This window comes from Anolis sagrei, chromosome 6, assembly GCF_037176765.1.
Source record: "Anolis sagrei isolate rAnoSag1 chromosome 6, rAnoSag1.mat, whole genome shotgun sequence".
Taxonomy (NCBI): domain Eukaryota; kingdom Metazoa; phylum Chordata; class Lepidosauria; order Squamata; family Dactyloidae; genus Anolis; species Anolis sagrei.
Window position 1 is genome coordinate 6823705 of NC_090026.1, and position 17761 is coordinate 6841465.

The window sequence follows — 17761 nt, forward strand, 5'->3', positions numbered from 1 at the left end:
TTATTTTTTTTATAATGAAGTGATAGTGAACCATTCTGGAGAAACTTAAAAACGAAACGAATTTTCAAATTTGTTTCATAATTGTTTCGGATTCGTTATGTATTTGTTTCGTTATCGTTTTGAAGTCGTTTCGTTATTATTTCCGCATGTCTGGGGCAAGTTTTATAGTTGTTTTTTGTTTAATTAGTGAAAAAAAATTATAATATCACACCAACAGTCAACAACAGAGGGAGAGGGAAGCTTCAGAAGTTCCCCCTGTCCCATTTGGAGGTTTTTTAGCGTATTTCGCGGTCGCGTCCGCCATTAACGAATCGATTCGCTATTGTTTCGAAATCGATTCGTTATTGTTTCGTAATTTTTTTAACATTTACGAAATTTCGTAAATATCGAACTTTTTAAAAGAAAAATTTCAGAATTCTTTTTAAAATCGAAACGCAAAACCCCCCAAAAAACGAATCGATTTTAGAAACAAATTTTTCCGTTGTTACCCAGGCCTAGTATATGCATACGGCAAATAAATAAATAATAAATTAATTAGTACAGTTCCTCATGTTGTGATGACCCCCAAGCATAAAACTGTTTTTGTTGCTACTTCATAACAGTAATTTTGCTACTGTTATGGATTGTAATGTAAATATCTGGTTTGAGCAGGATGTATTTTCATTCACTGGACCAAATTTGGCACAAATACACCATACGCCCAAACTTGAATATTTATTATTATTTATTTACATTATTTATATATTGCATTTCTCACCCCTAGGGGGACTCAAAGTGGAATACTGGTGGGGTTGGGGGAGGGGGTTGATTTTGTCATTTGGGAGTTGTAGTTACTGGGATGTATAGTTCACCTACAATCAAAGAGCATTCTGAACTCCACCAATGATGGAATTGAACCAAATATGGCACACAGAACTCCCACGATGAACAGAAAATATATATAAGTGATTGGTTGGGGGGGGGGGGGGGGGGGGGCAAAATATTGTTTGCTTACCATTGAAAATTACCTAGGACTGCCTCTGGATGGAACTGAACCAATCTTTGCACACAGAATTCCCATGACCAACAGAAAATACTGCAAGGGTTTGGAGGGCATTGACCTTGAGTCTTGGAGTTGTAGTTCACCTACATCCAGAGAGCACCGTGGACTCAAATAAATGATGGATCTGGACCAAACTTGGCACGCATACTCAATATGCCCAAATGTGAACACTGGTGGAGTTTGGGGGAAATAGACCTTGACATTTGGGAGTTGTAGTTGCTGGGAATTATAGTTCACCTACAATCAAACAGAATTCAGAACCCCTCCAATGATAGAATTGGGCCAAACTTCCCACTCAGAACCACCCTGCCTTGAAGGGAGTCACTGGTGTGAACCTCCCTCCAGCCTCGCATGCTCTCCCTCGCCTGCATATGCGCACCACGCCGCCATGCGCCAAGCATGCCTGCTCTCCTCACCCTTCTTGGAGTCTCAGAAACAGCCTGTCCTTGGCTGAGAGGCCAGTCAATCACAGCGGAGGAGGGCTTTTGGTGAGAGGATTCACCCTCTGTTTCCAAAAAGGAAGAGAAGGACAGGTGGAGAGATATTCAGCCTTCTCTGTCAAAGAGGTTACTAAGACCATCAGAAATATATGTTTTCTGCTGGTCTTTGGAGACCCCCCTGAAACCCCCTCACGACCCCCCCCCCCAGGGGTCCAGACCACAAGGTTGAGAAACTGTTCTAATCTGTTCTAATCCATTCAGTTACGCTATAAGTTTCTGGCTGAAGAATTTGGCTTAACTTGATTGAAGTCTGGCATTGAAAATGGAACCATGGGATTAAAAGGCCAGCTTATTTCTCACCTTTTGTTTCCGCAGCTCCTGATTCCTCACATGCGCTACACCTTTCACATCAATGTTGTGGCCCGGGATAAGCTCATTTCAAAAGGAGGGATCTTAGATGAGGTAAATGGATTTTCATCTCCATTGGGTCCATCCACACTTCCAAACGCTAGTACCTGCCCCGCCCTGCCTCCCATGTCAAATTTGACATAATCGCTGTCAAGTTGAACCTTGTCTCTGTCACATCCAAATCCTGTCTCTGCTAAATCTAACTCTTTGACAAATACAAGCCCTACTTATTTTAAATGTTTATATTCCACCCTTCTCATCCCAAAGGGGATGCAGGGCGGAGCACAACATATATATGGCAAGCATTCAATATACATAAACACTAACGTAAATATACATAAACACTAAAATCAATTATCTCCACTTTACATCAATTTTTAAAAACCATCCCAGATCAGCCATACTGGATCCAGTCATTAGTTTCCTATTGTTGGGTTGTTGTAGTTTTTTTCGGGCTATACGGCCATGTTCTAGAAGCATTCTCTCCTGACGTTTCACCTGCATCTATGACAGGCATCCTCAGAGGTTGTGGGGTCTGTTGGGAACTAGGAAATTGGGATTTATATATCTGTGGAGTAATGTCCAGGGCGGGAGAAAGAACTGTTGTTCATTGGAGGTAGGTGTGAATGTTTCAATTGGCCACTTTCATTAGCATTTGATGGCCTGACAGTTTTTAGGTGTAGCTTGTTAGTGCCTGGGGGAATCCTTTGTTGAGAAGTGATTAGCTGTCCCTAATTATTTCTTGTCTGGAGTTCCCCTGTGTTTGAATGTTGTTCTTTATTTACTGTTATAATTTTAGAGTTTTTTAAACACTGTGAATGTTTCAACTGACCACCTTGATTAGCATTTAATGGCTTGGAAGTGCCTGGGGGAAATCTTTTGTTGAGAGTGATTTGATGTGCCTGATTGTTTACTCTCTGTTGTTTTGCTGTTGTAATTTTTGAGTTTTTTAATACTGGTAGCCAGATTTTGTTCATTTTCGTGGTTTCTTCCTTTCTGTTGAAATTGTCCACATGCTTGTGGATTTCAATGGCTTCTCTGTGTAGTCTGACATGGTGGTTGTGAGAGTGGTCCAGCATTTCTGTGTTTTCAAATAATATGCTGTGGCCAGGTTGGTTCATCAGGTGCTTTGCTATGGCTGATTTCTCTGGTTGTATTAGTCTAGAGTGCCTTTCATGTTCCTTGATACATGTTTGGGCGCTACATTTAGTGGTCCCTCTGTAGACTTGTCTGCAGCTATATGATATACAGTAAACTCCTGCAGAGGCGAGAGGATCCCTCTTGTCCTTTGCTGAACATAGCATTTGTTGGATTTTCTTGGTGGGTCTGTAGATAACTTGTAGGTTTTATTTCCTCATTAGCTTCCCTCTGTGGTCAGTGGTTCCCTTGATGTATGGCAGGAACACTTTTCCTCTGGGTGGATCTTTGTCTTTACTCTCATGGCTTGTTCTTGGTCTTGCAGCTCTTCTGATGTCTGAGGTGGAGTCTCCATTTATTTTTATTTATTTATTTAAAACTTTTACATCCTGATATTCTCAACCTCCGTAGAGGGACTCAAACCGGCTAACAGCAAGAATTCAATGCCTGTAAAGCCCAGTTGAGGTGGTTCAGATCACCTTGGAGGAGGTGGGCTTTGCAGATTCTTTTGGCACTGTCTGCCAGGGCTTTAATTGTGCTTCTTTTTTGACTTGGGTGATGGTTGGCATTTTTATGTGTAGGGTTTCTGTAAACTGTGTGACCCAATTGTTGATCTGGTTTGCAAATGACTGGGATATCTAGAAATGGCTGTTTTCCTTCATTTTCTTTTTCCATGGTGAATTGGATATTTGGGTGGATGTTGTTAGGGTGGTCCAGGAACCTGTTTAGTTCATGGCTACTATTGCTTCCTTATTGCACTATCCCAAAACCTTGGTCCCACAGACAAGTTGTTACCATCTTTTTGATGAACAGGAGGGAAGGATGTTGATCTAGTCTCACCAGGAAGGGAGTTCCATATCTGAGGGGCAATCACGGAGAAGGCCCTCTCTCTTGTCCCTGCCAATCACGCCTGTGACAATGGCAGGACCGAGAGCAGGGCCTCCCCGGAAGGTCTTAATCTCCGCAGTGGTACATAGAGGGAGAGGCGTTCAGATAGGTAAATTGGGTCAGGGATGTATAGGGCTTTATAGCCCAAAGCCAGCACTTTGAATTGTGCTCGGGAGCGAACTGGCAACCAGTGGAGCTGACGCAACATGGGAGTTGTGTGCTCCCTGTATGCCATCCCAATTGTTAACCTGGCTGCCTCTCGTTGGACTATTTGAAGCTTTCAAACAGTCTTCAAAGGCAGCCCCACATAGAGCACATTGCAGTAGTCTATCCTAGATGTAACGAGAGCATGGACCACTGTGGCCAAGTCTGACATTCCAAGGTATGGGCATAACTGGTGCACAAGTTTTTAATTGTGCAAAAGCCCTCCTAGCCATCATCGCAACCTGAGGTTCCAGGCTCAGCGATGAGTCCAGGAGGACTCCCAAGCTGCCAACCTGTGTCTTCAGGGGGAGTGTATCCCCGTCCAGCAGAGGCTGGAACCCTATACTATGGTCGGCCTTGTGACTGATCAGGAGGACCACTGTTTTGTCTGGATTCAACTTCAATTTGCTCCACCTCATCCAGACCGTCACCAGTTCACGACCTTCTAAGCATCTGGTGAAAAGGAGTAGTAGAGTCTGACATCATCTACATACAGATGGCTTCAAACGCCAAAACTCCAGATGATCTCACCCAACGGCTTCATGTAGATGTTAAACAACATGGGGGACAATATTGAACCTTGCTGGACACCACAGGACAATGGCTGTGGGGCCAAGCAGGAGACCCCCAACAACATCTTCTGGGTACGATCTCCAGGAAGGACTGGAGCCACCACAAAACAGTACCTCCAAGACCCATCCTTACGAGGCGACCCAGAAGGATACCGTGGTCTATGGTATCGGACCCTATCTGCCCTTTGTAGTTTGGTGAAAGACAAACAGTTCTTTGCTAGAGAACTCTAGTCTGTTTCCCTGAAATACACCATTCCAAGAGAAGATAGAGATGGTCAAGTCCATCTGTTTGATTATGAGGACTGAGACCTTCAAGAAGTTGCCAATTGTAGTGCTGCTGGGGGTGGGAGTTCAATTTGCTATTGTGATTAATATAAATATCAAGGACATTTTGCAAGGCAGTCGTGAAAGAGTAGCAAATGCTGCATCTGAAAAAAAAAGTAAAATGTTGTCTGCAGCCCTGAATTTCCCATCTCCTTCCCATTGTAGTACATTGGTATTGGTTATGAAGGCTTGGTGGAACTGTTGCGAAAAGGAACCAAAGCTTTGACCTTCTCTTCGCTCTGCCTTCCGGAAGACCTGGAAGCTCGTGGGGTGTCCTCATTGCCCCATTACTACTACAAAGAGGACGGCATGAAGCTCTGGGAAGCTGTGGAGCGGTCAGTTGGGGGCAGTTATGGTGGCTACTATTATATTATTTATCTATTTGTATCCATTTGTGTTGGACTTGATGGGTCTTGGAGTGACTTGTGGTCATCTTATTGATGTCGGGCGGCTGTGAAATCTCACAGTGTTTGAGAAAGTTCCTTAATGTTCAACTACTACTCAGAGCATCTCACAAACAGCTACACACTGTGTACCTTAGGTTGTTTGGTCTTGGCCATGTTGACGGGGGAAATTGTGCCATAAAAAGGAACTTTTCCAGACAATGAATCATAGAATCATAGACTCATAGAGCTGGAAGAGACCTCATGGGCCATCCAGTCCAACCCCCTGTCAAGAAGCAGGAATACTGCATTCAAAGCACCCCTGACAGATGGCCATCCAGCCTCTGTTTAAAAGCTTCCAAAGAAGGAGCCTCCACCACACTCCGGGGCAGAGAGTTCCACCGCTGAACGGCTCTCACAGTCAGGAAGTTCTTTCTAATGTTCAGGTGGAATCTCCTTTCTTGTAGTTTGAAGCCATTGTTCCGCATCCTAGTCTCCAGGGTAGCAGAAAACAAGCCTGCTCCCTCCTCCCTGTGACTTCCTCTCACATACTTATACATGGCTATCACATCTCCTCTCAGCCTTCTCTTCTTCAGGCTAAACATGCCCAGCTCCTTAAGCCGCTCCTCATAGGGCTTGTTCTCCAGACTCCTGATCATTTTAGCCACCCTCCTGGGTTTGAATCACGTATTATCCCAGGGATCGAAGGACAGGTTGCTTGACCTTAGGGGGTGCTAGCTGGGGAATATTTGGACTTGTAATAAAAAGTTACTTCCCCAAACTATCCACAGTTACATCCAGGGATTGCAGGTTAAGTTGTTTTGCTTTAGCCACACTGGCTTGAGGATACTGGGAGTTGAGGTCCAAATTAAGACATTTTCTCCAGCTCTGGTTCTGATCCACCTGCTGGCCCCAGCAGAGTAGATATTGTTTCCTAATTTCAAAGTGTGCTCCAAATGCAATTTCATGGAATTTTGGAGAAGTGAGAGAAGGGCTGATGCTGGCCTCGATTGTGACTACCCTCTTCTTTGGCTCTTCTTTCTTAGCTTTGTCTCTGGCATCATCGACTTGTATTATCCAACCGATCGCTCTGTGCAGGAAGATTGTGAGCTGCAGAAGTGGATGGCGGAGGTCTTTGAGAAAGGCTTTCTGGCACAAGAGTCTTCTGGTAAGGCTGCCTCGCTTTATCTGGTTGGCAACTTCCAGGTATAGCAGTGAGCAGAACATGGCACCTGCATTCGGCTCTGTGTGTGTGTGTGTATCACTTTATTTATATTTGACCCTTCTCCCTGAAGGGACTCAGAGTGGATTACCATATATAAACAGATACTGGGTTGCAGTTAAACATAAAAAACCAAGATTATGGCAACAAGAATGATTGACAACTGGGAAATAGAGGGAGACAACATGGAGGCAGTGACAGACTTTGTATTTCTAGGTGAAAAGATTACTGCAGACGCAGACTGCAGCCGGGAAATCAGGAGATGCTTACTTCCTGGGAGGAGAGCAATGTCCAATCTTGATAAAATAGCGAAGAGTAGAAACATCACACTGGCAACGAAGATCCACATAGTTAAAGCAATGGTATTCCCATTAGCCACCTACGGATGTGATAGCTGGATCATAGGGAAGGCTGAGCGAAGGAAGATCGATGCTTTTGAGCTGTGGTGTTGGAGGAAAGTGCTGAGAGTGCCTTGGACTGCGAGAAGATCCAACCAGTCCATCCTCCAGGAAAGAAAGCCCGGCTGCTCACTGGAGGGAAGGAGACTAGAGACAAAGTTGAAGTCCTTTGGCCACATCATGAGGAGACAGGAAAGCCTAGAGAAGACAATGATGTTGGGGAAAGTGGAAGGCAAAAGGAAGAGGGGCCGACCAAGGGCAAGATGGATGGATGGCATCCTTGAAGTGACCCATGGGCCTTGTAGTCCAACCCATCCAGAGCCAACCATCTACATTGATCCACCAAGGTGTGTCCCATGGGCATTGTAGTCTAACCCACCGAGAGACCAGAGCCAGCTATCTACATTGATCCACCACCAAGGTGTGTGCCATGGGCATGGTAATCTAACCCATCTAGAGACCAGAGCCAGCTATCTATATTATTCCACCAGCAGGGTGTGTCCCATGGGGAATGTAGTCCAACCCATCTAGAGACAGAACCAGTTTGTTCCAGCACCAGAAGGTGTTCCATGGGTAATATAGTCCATACTGGCTTGACTCTGAAGGATCTGGGATTGGCCACGTCCAACAAGGAGCTCTGGCATAGGCTGGACCATGAGGTCACAAAGAGTTGGAAGTGACTGAACGAATAAACAACAACAACTGTTGCACTCCAAAACAGGAATAACCCTCTGATTTTAAAACACCACACAATGAGTAGGAAAACAATCCTTTTTTTATTGAAGACTAGCCATTCCCTGCCACGCGTTGCTGTGGCCCAGTCTGCTGATCTGGAAAATAAAATAATGAGAAAATGTTGGTTTCTAATATATGTAATTTCTTTTATGCTTGTGGGTAAACAGTATTTGATTACATTTTGTTGCCCTGGTGAAGGGAGTTCGACTGGATGGCCTTAAGTATTTTCTATTGGTCATAAGAGTTCTGTGTGGGAAGTTTGCCCCAATTCTATCATTTGTGGGGTTCAGAATGTTCTTTGTGAGTGAACTATAAATCCCAGTAACTACAACTCCCATATGTCAAGGTCTATTTCCCCCAAGCTCCATCTGTGTTCCTAGTTGGGCATATGGAATATTCGTGCCAAGTTTGGTCCAGATCCATTGTTGTTTGAGTCCATGGTGCTCTCTGGATATAGGTGAACTACAACTCCCAAACTCAAGGTCAATGCTCACCAAATCCTTCTAGTGTTTTCTGTTGGTCATGGGAGTCCTGTGTGCCACTTTGGTTCAATTCCATCATTGGTGGAGTTCAGAGTGCTTTGATTGTAGGTGAACTATAAATCCCAGCAACTACAACTCCCAAATGACAAAATCATAATGTTTTGAGTGATGGTCACTCCTTGTGTTGTGAGACGTTTTGTTGCCAATTTTGGTGTGATTTCGTTCATTGGTTCTTTTGTTTTTAAGGTACTCATTATGCACAGAGCATTTATATATATATATAGATAAGTAAAAGCAGCAAAGAAGAAAAACACTTTAAGGGAATAGATAAATCCAATTAGGTAAGAAGAGAAGCAGGAACAAATTAGTCCAAGGTATTGTTCAGCAAAGTTCAAAAACAAAGTCCAGACTTCTTTAATAAAATCCGAAGAAACAGGGAAACTTTGATCTAAGGCATGAATATGTAATCACAAGAGACAAAGAGTCAAACCGTACAGCAAGAAACCCTTAAACATGACTCTTCCAAGCAAGGCTTTCATGAGACAAGAGCAAGAACTTAGCAGGAATCTGAAACGATGCTTCATCTGACTATTTCCCATGCATGGAACTTTATATCCTCACATTAAGCCATTCCAAGCATTCAGAAATTGATTTTGTTTTCCTTGAATGCCTCTCATCCTTATCTGTTGAAGCCTGGCAGCTTTATATAGGACTCATTGCTTGATTTCTATTGTGAATGTATATCTTTGCTTCCTTCTTCAGGCCTCTCTTCCTCGTTCTCTTCTGTGAAGGAGCTGAAAAAGTTCATGACTGCTGTGATTTTTACCTGTTCGTGTCAGCATTCAGCTGTTAATACTGGGCAGGTAGGAGGAAAGAGGAGCTTGTCCTAAAGTCCCCTTAATAAACATCACATGCTAAAACTGTATTAGATTTTAAAGATTTTTTGAACACCAAGGCATCCCGCCCCAGCCCCAAATAATTTGAGCTAGACTACCAAGGGGATACTGACATTTTTCTGAAAACCACCCTTGACCTAAAAGGATATCCAAATAAGGCTGCATCTACACTGTAGAATGAATGCAGCTTGACACCACATGGCACAGAGTCATTGGAGTTGTAGTTTACTGAAGGACCAGCAATCTGTGGCAGAGAAAGGTTAACGGCCTTGCGAAACTACAGGATTCCATAGCCTTCAGCCCCCAACAACACAAGCAAAAGACTTTGAAACAGTCAAAATCCAACTTACTAGATCTCTCCAGCTACTTCAAAGATAACCACCTGAAGCCTAACAGGAAATTGAAAGTTACCTGGGAAGGCCAAGAGCTCAGACACTGCTTCCATCCTAAATATCTTGGTGTCACCTTAGATCAAACACTAACATATAGTAAACACTGCACGAACACCAAGCACAAAGTAGCTGCACGCAATGACATCTTGCAGAAGCTTACTGACAGCACATGGGATGCAGACCCAAAATTAATAAGAACATCAGTCCTGGTGTTGTCTTACTCAACTGCTGAATATGCCTGTGAGTATGTAAGCAGGTGAACATAGCATTGAATTATTATTATTATTATTATTATTATTATTATTATTGTCGTGTCAGGAGTGACTTGAGAAACCGCAAGTTGTTTCTGGTGTGAGAGAATTGGCCGTCTGCAAGGATGTTGCCCAGGGGACGCCTGGATGATTTTGATGTTTTTATCATCCTTGTGGGAGGCTTCTCTCATGTCCCCACATGAGGAGCTGGAGCTGATAGAGGGAGCTCATCCTCCTCTCCCCGGATTCGAACCTGCGACCTGTTGGTCTTCAGTCCTGATGGCACAGGGGTTTAACCCACTGCGCCACTGGGGGTTTTATAGCATTGAATGAAACATGCAGAATAATCACAGAATGTCTTAAACCTACACCTGTTGATAGACCCTACAAGCTAGCTGGCATTGTGTGATGGGAAGTTGCTACCAACTGTGAGAGAAATAAGGTTGAACACTGTGAAAGCCACTCACTGCATAGCTATCAGCCTCCTCCCAGTAGATGCAAATCAAGGAAAGGCTTCATGAGAACCATGACTCCTCTTAACGTTCCCTTAGTAACAGCATGACTATCCCAGCTAAACTAGGAAATCCCAATTGGATGGCCCCCCATGAGGGTCTTCTAAGAATGGGCAACTTGGAAGTCCCTGAACAGACTCAGAAGTGGAGTGGGCAGATCAAAAGACAACCTGTCAACCTAAAATAATCCTCTACCTTGTGCGACTGTGGAGCGGGACAGACAACTCCGCATCTGCATGCTTGTCTGCCTCATGTACAGAGAAATAATTGTTGGCGGCTACAGACAATGCGGTTGCTGTTGCCTGTTTTTGGTTAAAAGATGTTTAACCGCTTGTGCTCCTATTTTTATCAGTTTTATACTAATTTATGCAATTCTTTTGATACAAAATAAATAAACAAATATGGTGATAGACTTTGTAAGACTACAACTTCCATGCTTCCATAGCATTGAGCCATGGCAGTAAAAGTGATGTCAAACTGAATTATTCTACATTGTAAATGCACCCTTTGAAAATTTTCACCCGCTGGGAGAAGGCCCACAAGGAAAGGATGTTGTTCACAACTCCCTAGTTCCTTGGGGTGGACACCGAGTAGTCTATATGCTGGATTTTGTATCACAAAATCACAAGTCGAACACTTCCCAAGCATCTAAGACTGTGTGATGTATTTTCAAATGATGCGAGCAGATCCAAGTCAGGTGGCCTTTGTGCAGTTGGCAGATCATGATTTTGACGATGTTTATTGTTTCCAAATGCCGGCTGAGATCTTTTGGCACAGCACCCAGTGTGCCGATGACCACTGGGACCTGTACTGGTTTATTCCAGAGCTTTTGCAGTTTGATTTTGAGGTCTTGATAATGGCTGAGTTTTTCTTGTTGTTTTTCCTTAATGCGACTGTCACCTGATATGGCGACATCAATAATACTGACTTTTTTTCTTTTCCACAATCGTGATGTCTGGTGTATTGTGTTCCAAAACTTTGTCAGTCTGGATTCGAAAGTCCCACAGTATTTTTGCTTGTTTATTTTCCACTACCTTTGGAGGTTTATGATCCCACCAGTTCTTTACTACTGGCAGGTGGTACTTGTGACCTAAGTTCCAGTGAATCATTTGGGCCACAGAGTTGTGCCTCTGTTTGTAGTCCGTCTTTGTGATTTTCTTGCAGCAGCTGAGGATATGATCCACTGTTTCATCCACTTCCTTGCACAGTCTGCATTTTGGCTGATTTTTCAATTCTGGCCTTAATGGCATTTGTTCTGATGGCTTGCTCCTGGGCTGCAAGAATCGGGTCTTCTGTCTCCTTCCTCAGGATACCATTTGTGAGCGATAACCAGGTCTTCTCCTTATCCATTTTCCTTCAATTTTGTCAAGGAACTGCCCATGCATTGCTTTTTTGTGCCAGCTGTCAGCTCTGGTTTGGAGTGCAGTTTATTTGTACTGGTTCTTTGTCTGCTGTGCTTTGAGAAGTTCTGATTATTGACGTCAATCAAAGCAGGTTCTTGGCTTTCCTTGACATATTCTGCCAGGGTGTGTTTTTCTTCTTCGACTGCTTGTTTTACTTGTAAAAGTCCTTTGCCACCAGACTTTCTAGGCAGATAGAGCCGGTCAACATCACTGCGAGGATGTAGTGAATGATGAATGGTCATGAGTTTTCTTGTTTTTCTGTCCAAATTGTCCAGTTCTGCCTGTGTCCAGTTTATGATGCCAGCAGTGTATCTTATGACAGGTATGGGCCAGGAGTTTATGGCCTTGATGGTATTGCCTCCATTGAACTTGCTTTTGAGCATTTTTCTGACCCTTTGAATGTATTCTTTGCTGACCAGAGTTTTCACATGTTCATGTTTGATGTTGTCTAGCTGTAGTATGCCCAGATATTTAGAGGCTCTGGATGCCGACACTTTATTGCTTGGCCATTGGGCATATTTATGCCCTCACTTTCAATGATGTTTCCCTTCTTCAGTGCCTCTGTCGAACATTTGTCCAAACCAAACTCCATGTTGATATCAGTGCTAAAGATTCAAACAGTGTTAGTCAGAGACTGGATTTCAGTTTTGGTTTTCCCATACAGCTTCATTTTGTAGCCCAAATTATTATTATTATAATTGTGCTGGTCCGTCTGTACCAGGAGCTCCAATTTCCTTTTCTTTCTTTGAGTGTTTGCATGTATTCCAATGTTCCATGCATTTTACAATAAGGTGACTTCCCTTGGTTTGCAGTCATGGGGTTTGCAGTCACCTGTCTATCATCGTTGGGTTTTTTAGTTCCGCCCCTTTCCCCAGGGTTCAGGAGGGAAAGGGAGCCATTTTGGTTCAGTTTTACAGTTGAAAGCTTAGGTACAGGAAGTGAATCAGCTCCACCTGTAGAGAAGCTTTGTTTCTTAAGAAATTCTGAGGGGAAACAGTTCCAAAGGACTCCAGCTGGAGAATCTACAAAGCCTTGACTGGTAGGTCTACTCGGGACCCAAGAAGCAGTTTGGAGCCGGGAGTAGAGCCCACATCAACAAAGTTTAGAAAGTAGATTGCCCAAGGAGGGGTTAGAAAGGGTTTTCCTCTTAAAGAAAAGAAACAGTTCACGAAGCCAGTTGTCTGTCCCTTGTGGACAAGATTAAGAAAGCCACCAGTTGATTCAAAGCCTTTAAGTATTTGTTTGACCTGTTGAAGATCTGAGAAGTATTTGATTGTTTTGTTGAAGACCTAAGCAGTAATAAAGGACTTTGTTAAACTTTTCAAGCTTCTAAATACTTTGTATAGGAAAATCCTTAGGGCCTCTCAGCTGAGGCACCCTGGCTTCCCGCTGGGCACAAAGAACAATTCCTGTTCAAAAGCCAATTGCTATAGGCCCAGCGTGTGACAGCACAATTATTATTATTATTATTATTACTACTACTACTATTACTATCTTGTACACATCAACCTTTAACTACATGTCACATTCTCAATATTTGGATTTTGGATAGTTTGAGTTTGGCTTCTGGATGCCCAACCTCCCTTTTTCGATGAGGAGGCCCCCTCCGACCACTAAGGGCACGGCGAACCTGGAGGACTACAAAGACACCATCCCGGACATCAGTACCACGTGCAAAGGGCAAAGCGTGCTGTGGACCATCAGCAACCCATCGGGAGACGTGGTGAGTGCCCAGAGAGTGTGCAAGGCCCCTTTGAGTGGTGTCATGGCCTGCGAAGCATGAAAGTCACTTCCCCCGGACATGTAGAATGTGTCCAGGGAAGGGCGACCAAAATGATCCAAGGTTTGGAAACCAAGCCTCTGAGGAAGTGCTTTGGGGGCTGGGGATGTTTAGCTTGAAGAAGAGAAAGGCAAGAGGGACATGAAAGTCATGTTTATGTGAAAGGATGTCATATTGAGAACAAGGCAAGCTTGTTTTCTGCTGCTCCAGAGACCAGGGCATAATGCGGACATGGGTTCAAATGGCAGGGAAAGAGATTCTACCTAACCCTTAAGAAGAACTTCCTGATGGTTAGAGAGTTCGTTGACAGTGTAATAGGCTGCCTTGGAGTGGGGTGGGGTCTCCTTCTGTGCTGGTACGGCTGTACCAGGAGCTCCAACTTTATTTGCTTTGTATTAAATGTTTGCTTGCAGTCCAGGGTTTTGGGGGTTCTGCAGAGGAGTGGCTTCCTTTGGTTGCAGTCGTAGGGCAAGTCACTTGTCCATCATCGTTAAGTTTTGGTTCCGCCCCTTGCTCAGGGCAATTGGGAAGGGAGGGGAGCCATTTTTAGTTAGTCTCAGTAAGGAAAGCTAATGTAGAGGACGTGCACAAGCTTCTCCTGTACAAAAGCTTCAACCCTTAAGACTTTCCGGGGGAGAACAGTCTTAAGAGCATCCAAAGATCTCCAAAGATTTCCAGGGAAACAGCCCTAAAGCTTTGAGAAATTTTGGAGGATAAACAGCTTGGAAGACCAAAGAACTCCAGCTGGAGAATCTACTGGCCTTACTGGTAGGTCCACTTGGTGCTCGAGACGCAGTTCGACCCGGTAGCAGAGCCCACATCAGAAAGGCTTAGATTACAGTCAGTCTGGGAGAAGTTAAAAAGGGATTTTCTTTAAAGTAAAGAAACAGTTACTGAAGATAATTGTCTGTCCTTCGTGGACAAGATTAGGAAGCCACCAGTTGCATAAAAGCCTGGAAGCATTTGTTTATCTTTACTGAAGACAAGAAAAGTTTCTGTTTGATTGTTCATTAATAAAGGACTTTGTTATACTTCACAAGCCATTTAAAGACCATTTGTGGTGGAAAATCCCTGAGAGCTTCTCTTCAGGGGCCCCTGGTTTCCCGCTGGGCTCAAGTTGCACATCCTATTTTAAAGGCAATTCTTTACAGGCCCAGCGCGTGACAGAACACCTTCTCTGAAGGTTTTTAAGAGGTTGGATTGAATGGCCCTTGGGGTCTTTTCAAATTCCATGGTTCTATAAAAAATAAATATTAAAAAGTTATTCAGTTTTTTTCTACATGTTCATGTAACTTTCATGCCATCTTTTCTTTCTCTGGAGGCTGTTCTCCATCTCCTGAGGTTTTTGGGCAGAGGCTGGATGGCCATCAGTCAGGAGGGCTTTGTTTGTGTCTTCCTGTCTGGCATTGGACTGGATGACCCTTGGGGTTTCTTTCAACCTTGTGGTTCTGTGATGCTGGATACAACATGCTTGGAGTCTGCCATAGAGCTGCACTTTGTAACTCCACCTCAGTAAGGCTGCCTTTCTATGACTTCACATGGGTCATCCCAGGTCACTGCTCTTGATCCTGAAATCTCTGAACCTGGGACGGTCCTGACTATTAGAGAGTGTGCATTGTGCAGTGTGTTAGTGTGTGTGTGTGTTTGTGTGTATGAGAGAGATATCCATCTAGGACAGTGTTTCTCAACCTGGGGGTCAGGGCCCCTGTGGGGGTCGCGAGGGGGTGTCAGAGGGGTCACCAAAGACCAACAGAAAACATAGTATTTTCTGTTGGTCATGGGGGTTCCATGTGGAAAATTTGGTCCAATTCTATCGTTGGTGGGGTTCAGAATGCTATTTCATTGTGGGTGAACTATAAATCCCAGCAACTACAACTCCCAAATGTCAAATCACATTTCCCCAAACTCCACCAGTGTTCACATTTGGGCATATTGAGGATCTGTGCCAAGTTTGGTCCAGATCCATCATTGTTTGAGTCCACAGTGCTCTCTAGATGTAGGTGAACTACAACTCCCAAACTCAAGGTCAATGCTCACCAAACCCTTCCAGTATTTTCTATTGGTCATGGGAGTTCTGTGTGCCAGGTTTGGTTCAATTCCATAGCTGGTGGAGTTCAGAACGCACTACCTCAGAGGTAGTGAGGTCTGTTGGAACTAGGAAAAAGGGTTTATATATCTGTGGAATGACTAGGGTGGGACAAAGGACTCTTGTCTGCTGGAGCTAGGTGTGAATGTTTCAACTGACCACCTTTAGCATTTGATGGCTTGGCAGTGCCTGGGGGGAATCTTTTGTTGAGAGGCAGATTTTGTTCATTTTAATGGTTTCCTCTTTTCTGTTGAAATTGTCCACATGCTTGTGGATTTCGGTGGCTTCTCTGTGTAGTCTGACATGGTGGACAATTTCAACAGAAAGGAGGAAACCATGAAAATGAACAAAAATGAACAAAATCTGGCTACGAATATTTAAAAAATCTAAAATTACAACAGCAAAACAACAGAGAGTAAACAATCAGGCACATCTAATCACCTCTAAACAAAAGATTCCCCCAGGCACTGCCAAGCCATCAAATGCTAATTAAGGTGGTCAGTTGAAACATTCACACCTAGCTCCAGCAGACAAGAGTCCTTTGTCCCACCCTGGTCATTCCACAGACATATAAACCCATTTTCCTAGTTCCAACAGACCTCACAACCTCTGAGGATGCTTGCCATAGATGCAGGCGAAACGTCAGGAGGAAATGCCTCTAGAACATGGCCATATAACCTGGAAAAACCTACAACAACCCAGTGATTCCAGCCATGAAAGCCTTCAACAATGCAACAAAAAAACCTTTTGTAAAACTGCAGCTTGCGGGATTGCATAGCATTGAGCCAAGGTGGTTCAAGTGGTGTCAAGCTACAGTGGAGATGTATCCCTAGAGAAATGTTGGATGCGGAAGAAAACCCTAGATCTGCCACTAACAACAGTTTTCTGATAGATTGTTAAAGCTATATAACGTTAAGAAGGCAACATATTTGCCGTTTTACTCCTTCTGAAGTGTCTCCAACCCCAGCAACTATGGGAAAATATCTGAAATTCCTTTTTGTAATGTTGCTTTTCAAGGTCTGTGTGGTCATAGCTTGTCTGCATTTCTCCAACGTGTTTTTCTCCTTCTCTTCCCCTATTTACTATTCTTTTCTATGCCAGGTCCCCCTGGGCAATTATCCGGAGGAGCATTTCACAGAAGAGTCACCCAGAAGACTCATTGCTGCCTTCCAAGAGGAACTGAAGAAGATTTCCAAGGAAATTGAGCAGAGGAACAAGTCCGTGGCCAAGATGGGGGGACCGGTCCCTCTCGGATACAAGTATCTCTACCCTCCAGAGATCGAAAACAGCGTCACCGTCTAAGCCAGTGGTTCTCAACCTGTGGGTCCCCAAGTGTTTTGGCCTACAACTCCCAAAAACCCCAGCCAGTTTACCAGCTGTTAGGAGTTCTGGGAGTTGGAGGCCAAAACATCTGGGCACTCACAGGTTGAGAACCACGGATCTAAGCCATAGGGGAGAAATGGCCTCTAACAGCTTCTTCAGCTGTGGGTCGCAACCCCATTTGGTGTCCTATATCTGTATGTGGGTGTTGCAGAAATGTGTACTTCATGACCTACTGAATCTATAGTAACATGGCTTTTCATACAAAAGGAAAATCCGCCTGCCTTTTTAAAGCAAGCTTTGTGAATGCTAATTTTGCTTGATGCCTACTTTGTATACCCAGGACCATCTTAAAAAGTCCTCAGCGAAAAGGGGCTGTGAGTTTGTTGTTGTTTATTCATTTAGTTACTTCCGACTCTTTGTGACCACATAGAATCATAGAATCATAGAATCAAAGAGTTGGAAGAGACCTCATGGGCCATCCAGTCCAACCCCATTCTGCCAAGAAGCAGGAATATTGCATTTAAAGCACCCCTGACAGATGGCCATCCAGCCTCTGTTTAAAAGCTTCCAAAGAAGGAGCTTCTACCACACTCCGGGGCAGAGAGTTCCACTGCTGAACAGCTCTCACAGTCAGGAAGTTCTTCCTAATGTTCAGGTGGAATTTCCTTTCCTTTAGTTTGAATCCTTTAGATGTCAGGTGCAGAAGATAATGAGAATCAAGTTAATGAGAGTGTAGATAGAAGGCAAGGCTTTTGTAAACAGAGACAAGAGTGCTCAGGCACAAAGAATATCAGTTCGTTTACAGGAAAACAGAGATAAAAAAACCTTTATCTGGTGGTAAGGTCAAGATAAATGCTTTCTTTTTGGTTTTGGGATCTGCAAA

At 43.9% G+C, this 17761-nt stretch overlaps 1 protein-coding gene across 1 annotated transcript in view; it reads left to right on the top strand.

Moving 5' to 3' along the window:
• Window positions 1–16858, top strand: part of LOC132777570 (hydroperoxide isomerase ALOXE3-like) — a 33847-nt gene extending 16989 nt beyond the window's left edge. The window contains exons 9-14 of the mRNA XM_060779929.2: window positions 1858–1944; window positions 5181–5350; window positions 6445–6566; window positions 8998–9098; window positions 13242–13412; window positions 16657–16858. Coding sequence (XP_060635912.2) covers window positions 1858–1944; window positions 5181–5350; window positions 6445–6566; window positions 8998–9098; window positions 13242–13412; window positions 16657–16857 — 852 coding nt within the window. The 3' untranslated portion in view covers window position 16858. The remainder of the gene's footprint in view (window positions 1–1857; window positions 1945–5180; window positions 5351–6444; window positions 6567–8997; window positions 9099–13241; window positions 13413–16656) is intronic.
• Window positions 16859–17761: the final 903 nt, after the last annotated feature.